General features: G+C 50.8%; 5 protein-coding genes across 5 annotated transcripts; 2 read left to right on the top strand and 3 right to left on the bottom strand.

The window, feature by feature from the left end:
- Positions 1-342: 342 nt before the first annotated feature.
- N7474_000844 (alpha-mannosyltransferase) lies at positions 343-1,836 on the bottom strand (the record flags this gene model as incomplete). The annotated part of the gene is made up of 1 exon (XM_057192259.1): positions 343-1,836. One exon carries the CDS (start codon positions 1,834-1,836, stop codon positions 343-345), a length of 1,494 nt encoding a protein of 497 aa, XP_057057212.1.
- Positions 1,837-2,296: 460 nt separating this feature from the next.
- N7474_000843 (uncharacterized protein) lies at positions 2,297-4,475 on the bottom strand (the record flags this gene model as incomplete). Its single annotated transcript, XM_057192258.1, has 8 exons — positions 2,297-2,528; positions 2,586-3,128; positions 3,184-3,345; positions 3,404-4,032; positions 4,082-4,157; positions 4,200-4,286; positions 4,341-4,369; positions 4,422-4,475. 8 exons carry the CDS (start codon positions 4,473-4,475, stop codon positions 2,297-2,299), a joined length of 1,812 nt encoding a protein of 603 aa, XP_057057211.1.
- Positions 4,476-4,691: 216 nt separating this feature from the next.
- Positions 4,692-6,351, bottom strand: N7474_000842 (sugar porter family MFS transporter; the record flags this gene model as incomplete). Its single annotated transcript, XM_057192257.1, has 2 exons — positions 4,692-6,048; positions 6,101-6,351. The coding sequence occupies 2 exons, from the start codon at positions 6,349-6,351 to the stop codon at positions 4,692-4,694; spliced, it is 1,608 nt and encodes a 535-aa protein (XP_057057210.1).
- A 1,002-nt stretch (positions 6,352-7,353) lies between these two features.
- On the top strand, positions 7,354-10,134 carry N7474_000841 (uncharacterized protein; the record flags this gene model as incomplete). Its single annotated transcript, XM_057192256.1, has 6 exons — positions 7,354-7,599; positions 7,659-7,832; positions 7,888-8,437; positions 8,732-8,838; positions 9,055-9,727; positions 9,788-10,134. 6 exons carry the CDS (start codon positions 7,354-7,356, stop codon positions 10,132-10,134), a joined length of 2,097 nt encoding a protein of 698 aa, XP_057057209.1.
- An 850-nt stretch (positions 10,135-10,984) lies between these two features.
- Positions 10,985-14,218, top strand: N7474_000840 (putative beta-galactosidase; the record flags this gene model as incomplete). Its single annotated transcript, XM_057192255.1, has 3 exons — positions 10,985-11,564; positions 11,620-13,006; positions 13,063-14,218. The coding sequence occupies 3 exons, from the start codon at positions 10,985-10,987 to the stop codon at positions 14,216-14,218; spliced, it is 3,123 nt and encodes a 1,040-aa protein (XP_057057208.1).
- Between the last annotated feature and the right edge of the window lie 266 nt (positions 14,219-14,484).

Genomic DNA, 14,484 nt, shown 5'->3' with positions numbered 1-14,484 from the left:
CAGTGTAGAGGAATCTGTATGTAATGGATTATGCATTATGTGCAGCATACCGAAGGTCGGTCGATATCTAATTAATGTACATGGCATTGGCCGTCAAGTTCTGTGCAGTGCCTCTGAGAGGGAGGTGTGTCGGACACAGGGAGATGTAGCTCCAGCCAGCTGTGGCAGAGTGGGAAACCGGTAGGAGACCAATGTCCACGGAGCGTCATAGGATAATGCCAGTGACGTTCAGGGTCGTCTGCTCAGGCGTAACGTTTGAAGACACCGAGTCGGGACTTGAGCCGGAATAGGGTCGGGGAAGTCTTTTAGACAAACTTCAACCCCAGAAAGATGGGTTTGGAATCAACGGTCTGGGGTGAACTTCGGGTCATCATCATGGGGCTCGGCGAAGACATTATTCCAGTAGATCTCAACTCTGTCGCAGATACCCATCTTATGCTCCCATGTCCGGAAATCATTTTCGAGATTGCAGGCCACCCACTTAATCTCCTCCCAGTAACCACTCTCAACGTCGTATCCAAATCGTGCAACGACGTCCTCGGGAGCTGTCCATGCTCGGCCATCCGAGCCATCTTCTTTCATTGTGGGAGTGGTTTCCCATCCCATTCCAAAAACATTGTCTCCCGGGTTGAATTTGGGGTAGTTTGCATGGATGAAGAAGATATGTGGAGCGGCGCCAGCGGCTGGGTCTTTCACGCGCCAGATTCCCTGGCTGGTCAGGGTATAGTCCTCGCGTGGATCCGACTGGGTCATGGCTGATCCAGAAAGCCCACCTTCAGGCTTATTATGTCCGATAGCGCCCACCCTCTCGCTTACGGTGTAGAATGGTTCTCCCATGGCGGAAGCGGCCTGGATAAATGTTTCCTTGTCGCCTTCCCCAGGCCCTCCCTGTGACAAAAGCCGGAAGTAATGCGAAGGGCCATAAAAGTTATAGTAGGCGGCCAGCAGCATGGACAGGAAGTGCGTTCGTTTCGATACCAAGAATGCGCCGGTCTCCGATGATTGCCGAGCGGTCATGGGCGGCGCTTCCTGCCGAGAGATCTTGTAGTACAAGGGCGATGCGGACGAGCGCCAGAAGTCTGGCCAGGTGACCAGACCCGAAGAAGTGAAAGGCTCTGAAGTCAGTAAGTCCTCTGGCTTGCCCAGTGGGAAACAGTCGGCATCCATCCACACGATCTCTTCAAAAGAAGAGAACAGCACCGCAAAGATTTTGAGCTGGTAGTGTTCGATAACGTCGCTGCCCACGACGTCGGCTAAAACCATACACCGCGCGTCAAGCTTAGGCAGCACGTCGTTGCAAATCTTCTTCTCATATTCACTTGAGTCCTTCATATATACTTCGACAGGCAGCGTCGAACCCGCGCGCCGGAGCATCCGCAGCGACGTGAGAAACACCGGAAGATAGTTCTCGCCCGCCGTGGACACCAGCCCTCGCTTCCCTGGCGTATGGACCGGCTTCAATTCTTTCCCGGCGTTTCGGATATCCTGAACAAAATTCGCGTGGGCTTGTTCCATCGCTGCCTGATCTTCTTCGCTCATGGCAGTCAGACTGGGCCGGGGTTGCTCGTGAATGGCGTCGAAGTGCTCGGAGCCTGCATCGTCGAGGTGTTGGGGAGAGGGGCAGTTAGGCGCATTTCGTTGGAGGAGCGGCTTGAAGGCTTTCCAGAAGGCGCTCTGTCGTTCTGCGAGGGGTACTTCGAAGGCCGTGCTGGGCACCACCGAGGCCGTGGTCGACGCGGTGGTCGGCGTCCAATATAAATAAACGGAGCTGACGAGGCATATGACAAGAAAAGTGAGAATGATGGACCTCGCCCGGCCGGGTCGAATGAGGCCCATGGTGGCAGAAGTTGGTACAGTCCGGCGTGGTCCGAGGCGGATGTTGAAGGGGGGAAAAAGTGAAGGGAGCAGAAAGTTTTGAATCCCGCCCCAAGAGTGCTTGGCAGAGACCCGTTTGAAACACGGATCTATATAATTCTTGTCTAGAGTTAGCAGAATGAACATAAGAATACAATTATTTATCGCAGAGTCATTAAAATTACCACATTCTTCCTTTTCAAATAAAAGGAATGATTTTGAATGCGCTATACTTTGCCCTCTCGTCCTCCGATCCGGTGGCAGTACACGACACCTGAAACAGTCGATCACGGGTTTTTGAACAGGGGCCCATTCTAGTTCAGCATCAGATGAATTATTATCAAAGAATCAGTTTCATTTGTGAGTAATCACAACTTTTTCTTGATGGTAAATTGTGGGCCAGACATGGCTCAGTCATGTATGCTCGACATTTCATTTCTTATTACTTCTCCAACCCATTATCGTTCCAGGTTAGACTTAGCAGGGTTGATGCATTTCCAATAAGCTTGACACTCTCCGTGACGCTCGGCGATGTCCCTCGACCAGGGATATGCATCCACTGGGTCAGTAATCCGTTAACATGTGGCCCGATCTCCACAATGCGAGACGCCATGAGTCGTCGTAAGGCGCTGACGCGGGATGCAGCTAGCATAACAAGTATGACGGACGCCATACTTTTGGTCCATCACTGAATCAACGGCTGACCTTCCACATTCTCTGGGAAAACTTACGAGAGCGAGCAGATCCACGTGTCCACCATGATCGTATGCTGCAGACTTCGCAGATTCAGCGCATGCATGCAGCATGCTTCCAAACATGTTCGACATCCCTCATAAACGACCGGGGAGAAATGCTCTCGAGAGTCACTATTCGAAAGCGCCCACGTGAGATATGGTCTATAAATGACGCTTTTGCATGTTAGGTAACGCTGGCGCAGAAAGGCACCCTCTTGTGTGCGTGTCGGCTCTAGGTCGGCAGAAAACTGGAAAGGGAATGGCAGTAGGTCCTTCCATTCCTCGAGCTGGTACCCCAGTTCTGAGACCACGGAGGGAAATTGGTGATTGTCGAAGCCAACCCCCATGTCCCGGGCATACAGAAGGTCGTGCACACGATTTAGTAGCCGCCGCATTGATATACACGCAAGGAAGTACAAAGATGATTCTTCTTGGTCATTTTGAGACTCCTGGGTGCAGAATTCGCCTGGTAAGGGAATGGAAGACTCAATGCCTGCAATGCCGGTTTGGGGGAGAGCGGAGAGCTCGGCGAGGTAGTCACTGTCGCAGCTGAATGAGTGGAACGCTAAAGAAGTGTAATCACAAAATTACTGACCTTTCGAGAATATAGCAAGACCAAAAGATCCGGTGAAGACATTCCAGCTGTTCGGGTGCCATTTCCGAGACGTCGTAGGATAAAAGCAGCCGACATTTCGTTGCCGCCGCACTCATAAATGACCAAGCCTGTAGTGGCCTCTGCAGGAACGCAAAAGATAACCTTTCCTCGATGTGTCAGAACGGGGAGGAATGCGCCACGAGTCAAAAGGTAAACTTACCCGGTAAAGAACAGGCACTGCACTGCATCGGCTGTAAATTCAGCCTGCGCAAGATGAATCTTCTTATATGCGCTATCAAAATACAGCTCGCTCATTAGCCGCTTTTGGTTCCAGGTCTCTTCATAGTCTGTCTGGAGGGTCTCCTGTTCCGAAAATAAAGACACCAGTTCACCCGCACACCCTAAAGCCATCACTAGTAAGGCCAAACATGACCGTGTGGTCTCTTCAAAGACACCCGAGGAGATCTGCATTCGCAGCTCTCGCAGCGTCGCTTGGTTCATGGTCGGGTACCAAAAATTGATGCTGCGTTCAAAGCTTCGGACTATTCTCTCAACCTCAAACTTTGTCATGTACGGCTGGATTGCAGATGGACGCTGAACCAGCGGCGCCCGGCTGCTTTCCAAGTGGAAAACAGAGAAGCCGCGGTCTTTTATTAGTTCACGGAACTCGGAGAATTGCGGCCATGACAGTATAGATTCGGTCGTGGATGCGTGGAAAGCCGACAGTGTGGCATTGGAGATAAGGTCTTGGGGAATTTCGCTGTGGTGAGCATTGCTCACTGTGCTCGGTGAGATGACTGCGTGAGGGGAAGAGGTCTGAGATGGGATATGGGTAGTAGGGGTCTGCGACTAGAAGCAAGTTAGAAAGAGGAGAGGCCATTCGTAAAGGAAGACGAACTAGTTTAGAGGATAATTCTCGCAAAAGATTCTCGGATCGGAGGGCGGCATCCAGAATTAAGTCGCTTTTGCTTTTGCTGGAACAGGAAGTCAGTACTGCTGGAACGACCATTGCATACCCCGTCACTAACTTGGCAGTCTCAGTTCCGTAAACACATGTTATGGCCATCTGCGAACATGTCTCACAAGGCCGGCGGCCATCGCATCTAGTAACTACATGTTAGCTCGTCGCAAGCGAATTAAGAGAAAATAGATTTTACCTCACTTTTCGATGCCGACATGGGTCGCACTAGGAGTTCCGCATTAGTAGAGTGGCAAGTTATCAACAGGAAGTTCTATACCGCGTAAGAAGTTCTCTTCCTTTTGCGACTATCGTCGCCGTTCTCAGAGGACATTTTTGGAGTGAGGGAAAAGTGGGAGAACTTCTGAAGCTACAGTGTGGGGACCCCGCATATTTTGCGTGCACGTTGGTTCCACGGGCCGTACGAGGACATACTAACCGTCTTAGGGCTTATGGATCTGTGGATACACGCATTTCTACTTAGGGAAATTTTAGTCGAGCATTCCAACTAATAGTGATATTGATACTATAGTGACATCTCCTCACACGATCAGACGTCCGCACTGTTATCTGAAATCTCCAATGTCTGCAGCACAGTAGTGATGTTACGTTTCTCCAAGCTCTTCTTCACCGGATTTGGTGCGGCAAAGACCTCTTCGAGCTCCTCCAGAGTCCGGTCTTTGGTCTCCGGGAACCAGAAGTAGACGACAACCGCCTCAATCAAGTCCCACACAACAAAAACGGCGTAGAAATAATACTTGCACTTCTCAAACCCAGGGCCTGAGCTGTAGGAGATGATCGCGCTGCTGATGTTGGACATCAAGTTTGAGACGGCCGTGCCCTTGGCACGAGTATTGGTAGTCAGCGTCTCGACGATATACATGCTCTGCAGTGGAGTCCAGCCGAAGGAGAAGACAATGCCAAAGAGATAGATGAACGCGAGAGAAGTGTTGGCTGCGTTGGAATTGCTCCTGTCGTCATTCGATATCTTCGAAGTACCGATCATGATAGCAAACGCAACCGAGCAGAAAAGAAGTGAGTAGAGCATGAGCGGTCGGCGACCAATACGATCTGTCATATTTGCACCCGCGACGGAGGCAAATAAACAAATGACAGGGTAAATGCCATTGAGCATCAATTGGGTGCTCACAGAATCAACCCCCGCGTTTTTAGCCATCTCCGGAAGATAGTAGCCTGTAAGACTGTTGCCCGAGAGCTGACCGAAGCAGGCCATACCGATCACGCAAATTAGACGACGGCGAGCAGAATGCGAATTGAAAAGCTCGCGGTATTCCCACCACTTCTTGCTGGAGTCGTCGACCGTGACGGCAATTTGATGTCGCATCTCTTTGACTTGAAGCATCACAATTGGGTGGTTGACATCACCTTCGCCGTGGTACCGTGCAAGGACTTGAACTGCATCTTCCACTCGGTCCTGCGCCATGAGCCATCTTGGAGACTCGGGCAAGAACCAAGCGCCAACCGCAACAATGACGGAGGACGCCAGCTGGCACCAGATTGGAATGCGAAATGAGTAGGAGCTGTCGTAACTCTCACAACCATAGACAATCCAACTGGCGACAATGGATCCGATATACCACATGCAGTTGTATAGACCTGTAATGGTTCCACGCCAGACGGGATGCGCCATTTCCGAGACATAGCAGGGCGCACTGACACAACAAAAGCTCACGCCAAAGCCGAGAATGAAACGACCAGCAAGGAACATTCCGTGGCTGACAGCCGGTGCCTGGATACAGGTTCCGACAATGATAATGGCGGCTCCTGTGAACATGCCCATGCGACGCCCGAACAAATCATTGACCGGGCCAGATAACAAGACCGCCGGGATAGAGCCAATGTTGTAGATGGCAAAGACCAGACCCGTGCTGGATGACGCGGTTTTCCTAATCGTCATAGTTAGAGATTGAATGGTCCAACAGGCATAGAAGGACTCACATATGAAAATATGCCCTGTAAGCGGTCATGTCATTGAGACCCCCCATCAACGAGCCATCGTACCCGTTCAAGCAACCGCAGAGGTATGCGACCAGCAAGCACCCGTACAAGCGAAACATACTGGCAGTCCACGGACTGTACTGGGTCGTCGTGACGGCCTCAGCCAGCTGGATCGCCTCGCTTGTTTCCTGCAGGTCATGCTTCTCGGCGACAACCTCAGCGTGCTCAAGGTCTGGCTTAGAGGCCTCCATGGCGATTTCTCAAACGGTGAAGGAATTCGTACAAGATTAGAGGAACTGTGCCAATACTGGGTCAGGATTCAGAGTCGAGTAGATCTCTGGGGATCAGCGACGCATGGGGATATTTATGGTCTATTGCGTTGGAATTGAGTCTATACAGTAAACGACGCTCGGGGACGCGCCCATGCTCCAGATCGGTTAGGGGTTAGTTTTGGGAATCTGGATCAAGAATTTTCGCGGGGGGAGAAAGTTACCGGGTTTGGCTTCCCCGATTGGATTGCAGGGGCCGAGGCCCAGACACCTCAAGGGAATGTCAGAACTTCCCAAGTGGGCCTTGGAATTTGGGTTCCTGATGTGCAACCGTGGTTTTCCCCCAGGCAGCGGCAGTTTCCTCCAGCAGCTCCGGTTCCAACATCCCCGAGATTGTGGGGACTGTAAGCACTAAGTCTCCTAAGGTTAGCCTAAACCCCGCAAAAATGGCAAGACAGGGGCGAGATGAACTTTCAGTGAGCGAGACAGCGTAATCTGTTAAGCCTCAGCCATCGCGGGTAAATTTTGATTGATCTAGGTTTTCTGGCTAGACCCTGGGGATTTGGTTACACCGCGATCAATAAGTCATTCATCTTCAAGAATACAGCTGTGCACGACCATTTGTTCTCTCCACTATAAATGCACTCGTTTCCAGTTTGCCCTGGGTAAGTATAAGCTCCGTAATAGCAAACATATAACTTTGTTGATACAATCATGCACTTCTTGAGAATTTTGCTGCGATCAGTTGTCGCACTTACATTGACAATTCAGTGTCATGCCTCTGCAAGTTCTCCACCCCTATTACTAAAAACAATGCAATGATCCTAACTTCTCTTTAAGACACAAGGAAAATCTTCGGGGGCCCACAGGAGCTCCAGCAAATGGCCATATGCGCCCTTTAGTAGCCATGGTCGATGGATACAAGACTCGCGGGGTGAGATAGTCACCTACGCCGGAGCCAATTGGCCCGGATCCCTCTTGGCTATGGTGCCTGAAGGACTACAATATGCTTCGGTAGAATCTATCGCGGATAAGATTGCCAGCCTAGGCATGAATGTCATCCGTTTAGGATGGGCAACGGAGATGATCGACGACATCTATACAACGGGGCATGACATTGACCTGAAGACATCGTTCGTCAAAGCTCTTGGGGAAGCCAATGGCACCAAGGTCTATCATGACGTTCTAGCGCATAACCCTCATTTTAATCCTGCAACCACACGACTGCAGGTGAGATTTCCCGTTCTGAAAATCAAGGAGGGTTACTGAATCAATCTTATTGACCAAAGGTTTTTGACGCCGTTGCTGCCGCTTGTGCCGAGCGTGGAATCCTTGTGCATCTGAATAATCATCAAGTCAAAGCGGGTTGGTGCTGTGATGCGACCGATGGGAATGGATGGTTTGGCGACACCGACTTCAATGTGACCAACTGGGTTCGTGGCCTAAAGTACATGGCGAAGTACGTAAGGAATACCTTTTTGTCACCGCATGATAACTCGACAAACTGATGCTGTGTAGGCTTCCTCTTGGCCCAATTTCGTCAGTCTCAGTTTGTATAATGAACTCCGCGAAACACCAGCACCCGGCTACGGCTGGCAGGAATGGTACGAGAACATGATTCCCGCAGCGGAAGCCGTCAACGCTGTGAATACCGATATCCTAATCTTCTTGTCCGGCCTCAACTACGACCTAGATATATCTGCTCTTGTACTTGGTCAGGATCTCGGTGGGGGGTACCAGTTTGATATTGGAGATTACAAGTTCGCAAATAAGATGGTTTTCGAACTACACAATTACGAATTCGATCAAACGTTCTCCAGCTGCGCAGAGCTAGATGCGGATCTCAATGCGGACGGCTTTTCCGTCGTGAACATGTCGGATAGCAGCGTGCAGAACAGACTGCCAGTGGTGCTGACGGAATTCGGCTTCGCTCCTGAGGGGTACCCGCAGTTGTACGCTCAGTGTATCAAGGATTTCGTCACCAGAAACCACATTGGATGGACCATGTGGGATATCAGCGGCAGCTATTACACTCGCCAAGGCATCCAGAATTACGATGAGACATGGGGTAAGTGAACTCTAACGAAAGATGATGAATGGAGACTAAAACAAAGGATCCTAGGTCTCCTCAACATGGATTGGACGGGTTGGAGAAATGTGTCTGCCATCAAAAATTACTATTTGCCCATGGTCAAGACTTCTTTGGATTGGCAAAAATCTTGAACCCTATTTGGTTGTGGTCCACTACCGTGCCCCATAGGATACAAGGCCCTATTTTGTTGCTGGTGTTGGCATGCAGTGAGAAATGGTTCATCCCCCATATATAGTTCAGAACGTGACTTTGGTAATAAACGTCCGTCAGAGGTGGTTCCTCGCTCTATCTTCCCAAATATCTCCACAATAGTCTGGGTTGCACGGACAGACAAAGCTCGGTCCCGATACCCCCGAGGATCCACCTTGATGGGCTTCGTGAGTTGACTTGGCGGCCCTAGCGCAGATATCGTGGCCAGTCTGTGTGCCGATCTTGATCTCTTCTCCGAAAAAAATTTACCAAATCTGGGGATAAATTTCTTTGACCCCAAAGCTTGTGGATTGCGGGGAAATGGATCACGGCCATTTCTCCAACGTACTGGAAGATTTCACCTATAAAAGAGGATGTGAGTGGATGTACCAATTTATAATCAGGATTCAAATCTGTTGTTATTTGCTCCCTGCATCAACGTCAACTCCTACTCATCAACGAAGATGGTGGGAATCCTCACAGAACGACTCTCTGTCGCCGACGGCTATCTCACCGGAGAAAATTCCGGTTACCTGAGACCGTCAGACCCTAAGCTTCCTATCGAGGAATTAAGAAAACGTTACAACGAAGACGGTTATTTGTTCCTCAAACAGCTTCTTCCCCGCGAGGATGTTCTGAAAGCGCGACGAAAATATTTCGAGTTCCTGGAGAACACTGGTATCCTCAAAGACGGCACTCAGCCCGTGGAAGGCATATTCAATCCACTCAAAAGCCCAGAAGATTTTCCAGGCTTTGGATCCGGGACACCTGGAAAAGGAGAACATGCCGAAGAATTTGTGACTCGTGCTCTGGACGCCCATTACGAAGATTGGTATACCCAGGATTTTTGCAAACACTCAGTGCTACTCGACTTTATCGCGGAATTTACCGGTTGGGGCCAGAATACCTTGGGTATGAAGAGAAGTTTGCTCCGGAACAACGTGCCCAATAGCACACCTATTGGTGTTCATTACGATCAGATTTTTTTGAGATACGGTGATCCGACGAGTGTGACGGCGTGGGTCCCTATGGGGGACATCAAGCTCAGCGGAGGAGGATTGATGTATCTTGAAGACGGTACAGTAGATACGTTACTGATTAACAATGGGCCTATTCACTAACAGCATACTTCTCTAGGGGAATCCGTGGGGAAAGCAGTCGAGGATGAGTTCACGCAGAGAGCGATTAATGGAGGCATGTCCGAGGAGCAGGCCCGATCTGCCTACAACGCCAATATGATGAGCAACGGGCTTCTTTCTCCCAATCCAGGACAGTTTGCAAGAGAGCATCAGCGCCGCTGGCTGGTTACGGCATATGAAGCGGGCGATGTGGTCTTGCATAAACCCCATGCCATACATGCCTCAACGATCAACAACGACCCTGATAATATCATACGTCTGGGGACTGATCTTCGCTTTTGCGATCAATCCAAGCCGTATGATCCAAGATGGTTGAACTATTTTCGTATTGGAGATGGGGCCTGATGCAAGCTTGAGTGACGGGGTGGTTTTTTATATCAATTTTGTGAGATTGATTACAGATTACGCCATAATAGCTATGAAGATTGAAAAGAATCTACAATGAATGCGATGTCTGTAAAAATATGGAACCTTACTTTTTGTCAGAAACCAGAGCTTTACTTTTTCAACCTGCATCCACGCCCGCAGATTCCGATCCAGAAAAGAAACTTGTGCGGTCACTGGACTGCTACGGTATCCGAATTGATCGTCCGTGAATGTAATTTGTATGTGATGGGGTTTCCGTTCCCCTCTTTCCTGCTTGGCCACGGGTAAAAGCCGCTTATTTTAGCGACAAGAAGAAGTCGGGACATTAACCGCGTAGATCTAAGTGGGTCATCCCATGAATCCTCGGGGAAGCTGGATCCGAAAAGACAGGGGCAAACACTAGAACATGGAGCAGTCCATGGCTCACGAGACCGCGCACCGACCTCTCCTCCCCGTTCGGAGCAGTGATCCCCTCCGTACAGCCGCGAAATCTATCTTGGCGAAGTGTCATTCTAGAGGCTATGGTGGGGGAACCTGCAGTCTAGAGATCTACTTGATTAGCTACATGGCTCTATATGACTTCTGCGTCCACTAATTTTGGATCGTTAGGGAGCTGTACAAGGAGCGGGGCTCGATGACAGATAATACGCTGTCTGAACCGACATCCCCGTCCAAATGCAGATCTGTATCCAAGTGCCAAATTCTCCATCAAGTTGTTTCCAACAGTTTTGGTACTTAAACCCTTGCATTTGCAGCTAGGAAAGACATAGATCTCTAGAACAGAGGGAGACGTGAAAACAAGTCATACTCTCGCTCCCAGTTGATCACCATGTCCACCACTACCCCCAAGACAAGCCCCAATGACTGGGAAAATCCTCAAATCTTCCAACGAAACAAACTTCCGCCCCGTGCCTATTTCATTCCCAAAACATCTTTGTCATTGAACGGCCAGTGGAGGTTTAACTTCGCTCCTTCTCCTTTGCTGGCGCCTAGTCCAGCCGGTGACGGACATGACGAGCCAACGGAATGGGCAACCATCACCGTTCCGGGCCACTGGCAACTCCAGGGACACGGCAGCCCCAACTACACGAATACAATTTTCCCATTTCCTGTGGACCCGCCGTTCGTTGCGAGCCAAAATCCCACCGGCACATACCACAGGTCCTTCAGCGTGCCACAGGATTGGGATCTGTCCTCGCAACTGCGTCTTCGTTTTGACGGAGTGGATAGCGCGTACCATCTCTGGGTGAATGGGAATGAAGTTGGATATGCACAGGGTAGTCGCAATCCTGCCGAGTTTGACATCTCAAAATTCGTCAGCCGTACTGCACCAAACGACGTGGTAGTGCGTGTCTACCAATGGTCTGATGGATCTTATATCGAGGATCAGGACCAATGGTGGCTTTCCGGTGAGTTCCCTCCGATTGAAAGACCTTGGAGTATACTAATGCGATCTCTTGATAGGTATTTTTCGCGATGTCACATTGCTTGCCTTCCCATCTGCGGCTCGTATAGAGGATTTCTTTGTCAAGACGGAGTTGGACGAGTCCTACTACAATGCTGTTTTGAAAGTGACAGTAAATCTGACTGCCACGGTGCCTGTTCTGTTAGAAGCGACTCTGCGGGATCCGCTGAAAACGCAACATGTGCTCGGATATGACGAGGCGACACAGAGCCAGTCTGGAAGCGTCACGTTGAATATCCCAGTGGAAGCCCCAAGAAAATGGACAGCAGAAACGCCAAATCTTTATGACCTCCGGATTTCCCTGCGGTCTGCGACAGACGAGACAAATACATTCCAGGAAATCAAGCACAGGGTTGGATTCCGGCAGGTGGAGATTGTCAAAGGGAACATCACCGTCAATGGCTCCCCAGTCCTCTTCCGTGGTGTCAACCGCCACGATCATCATCCGCTGTTTGGCCGGGCGGTGCCATTGTCATTTCTCCGAGAGGATCTTCTCCTCATGAAGCGCCACAATATTAACTCTGTGCGGTGCTGCCACTACCCATCTCACCCTAGACTGTATGAGCTCTGCGATGAGCTCGGTCTCTGGGTGATGGACGAAGCGGATCTTGAATGCCACGGGTTTTACGACGCAGTGGCACGCCCGCTTGATATTCCTGAGTCGATGGACTACGAGAAGCGCAAGGAGTTAACCTTTGACAAGGCCGCTCAATTCACGTCGAACAATCCAGAGTGGAAAGACGCGTACATTGATCGGGCCATTCAAATGGTCCAGCGTGACAAGAATCACGCCTGTGTCGTGATCTGGTCATTGGGAAACGAGGCATTCTATGGCCAAAACCAGCAGCACATGTACGACTACATCAGGTCTACCGACCCGAGCAGACCTATTCATTACGAGGGAGATATGGAGGCCAAGACGGTAGATATGTTTTCTTACATGTATCCATCCGTGAATCGGATTACCAAACTGGCCGTTGCGGAAGAAGACGACTTTGTCAAACCGATTGTGCTCTGCGAATATGGCCATGCAATGGGTAACGCACCTGGCGGACTGGAAGAGTACATGGAAGCTTTCCGCCAGTATCGCCGGCTGCAGGGTGGTTGGATTTGGGAATGGGCCAACCATGGCTTGTGGGATGAGAAACGGGGTTTCTACGGCTATGGAGGAGATTTTGACGACACTCCCAATGATGGAACGTTTGTGCTGGACGGCCTTTGCTTTAGCAATCATACGCCGACTCCCGGCCTAGTTGAATTGCGCAAGGCATATGCTCCCGTCCATGCATGGTACGCCAACGGTACCATCCTCATTGAGAACCGGCTGGACTTTTCTGGACTGGATCATTTACAGGCGGTTTATCAGGTCGAGGTCTTGGGAGAAGAGTGAGTCTCGTCTGTCTCTCCTCTCTGAACGTGCAAGCTAATGACATTAATGCTAGATCTACTATCATTGCCACCGGCAGCCTCAGCCTTCCAACTGTTAAGGCTGGGGAGCGTGCGGAAGTGCAATTCGACCAAGAATTTCCCGACGTGGAAGATGGAGAGATCTGGCTGACTGTCAGCTTTCAAAACAAACACCTCTCGCCGTGGGCTCCAAGTGGGCACGAAGTGGCTTGGTTCCAGCATCCTATCCGGACTCCGGCCGTCAGACCTCGCTCTTTCCCAGAATTCCCCATTCAGCTCGAGTCCACTCGCAGCACGCATACAATCAAAGGCTCCGACTTTAGCTTGTGCTTCTCACGTTCAACCGGTGGCTTGGTGAGTTGGATAGTGAATGGTCATCAGCTGCTCGAACCAGACTTCAAGACCGGAGTGGCGCTGTCTCCAGGCTTCTGGCGCCCTCCAACAGACAATGATACCATGTCCGGAACCCTTGAGGAGCGACGTCGATACGGACTAGATGATATACGAGTGCAGCTGCGAAATATGCACATCTCGCGAGTCGACCATACCCACCTCAAGATCGTGACCGAGGCTTGGCTGGCATCCCCGGTCCTCGCTTGGGGGTTCCTAGCGACTACCACCTATACGATCGCTGGGGATGGGTCACTGACTGTCTCGGTACACCTCAAGCCTAAGGGACCAATGCCCGAGGACTTGCCTCGAATGGGCCTGGATTTACGCCTGGTCGACAGACTCGACAACGCCAAATGGTTCGGACTGGGTCCCGGCGAGACCTATGCGGACAAGAAGCGCTCCCAGAAACTGGGGATCTACAAGGCTACTACAGCGCAGCTCCACACGCCATATGAAGTGCCTCAAGAGGGCGGAAACCGAATGGAGACCCGCTGGGTGCAACTCAGCGACCATAGAGGATGGGGCCTCAGGGTCGTGCGCAACCCCGTGCAGACGGACAAGGATGACACGAGTTGCTTCCAATGGGTCGCATCGCGCTATAGCGCGGAGCAGATCGAGACCGCCAAACACCCCTGTGATCTCGTTCCTGGAAAGACGGTGCTCGTGCGAATCGATGCCGAGTCCAGCGGTGTCGGGACTGGGGCTTGTGGACCGACCACTTTGCCGAAGTATCTCGTTGCCTGTGAGGAGCGCGAGTTCCAGTTCCAGTTTGTTCCATCTTTCAGCGAGGGATTTTAGACACTAGACTGGTTGTTCATTTCCTGTTAGGAATCGCGTGGACCACGTGACTGATTCCCGAACACTAGTGAGTGATCGGGGTCTAACTGGTCAGTTAGTAAGGGCTCAGTTAGCGTTGTCGGGGAGCCGGATTCCGAAATGATTATTCTTGTCGGTGGATAGCAGCAGAGATAAGACGTTCGGAATGATTCGACAGTCTGATAGACTCAAAGGATAGGGAGGCTAGGAGGAAATCCCTCATCCTAGCAACCCATGTAGGTACGTAG

The sequence above is a fragment of the Penicillium riverlandense genome (genome assembly GCF_028828495.1).
Source record: "Penicillium riverlandense strain IBT 135883 chromosome Unknown utg000001l_segment0_segment0, whole genome shotgun sequence".
Lineage (NCBI taxonomy): Eukaryota > Fungi > Ascomycota > Eurotiomycetes > Eurotiales > Aspergillaceae > Penicillium > Penicillium riverlandense.
Note: the sequence above shows the minus strand (reverse complement) of the source record. Positions and strands in the feature narration are given on the sequence as shown.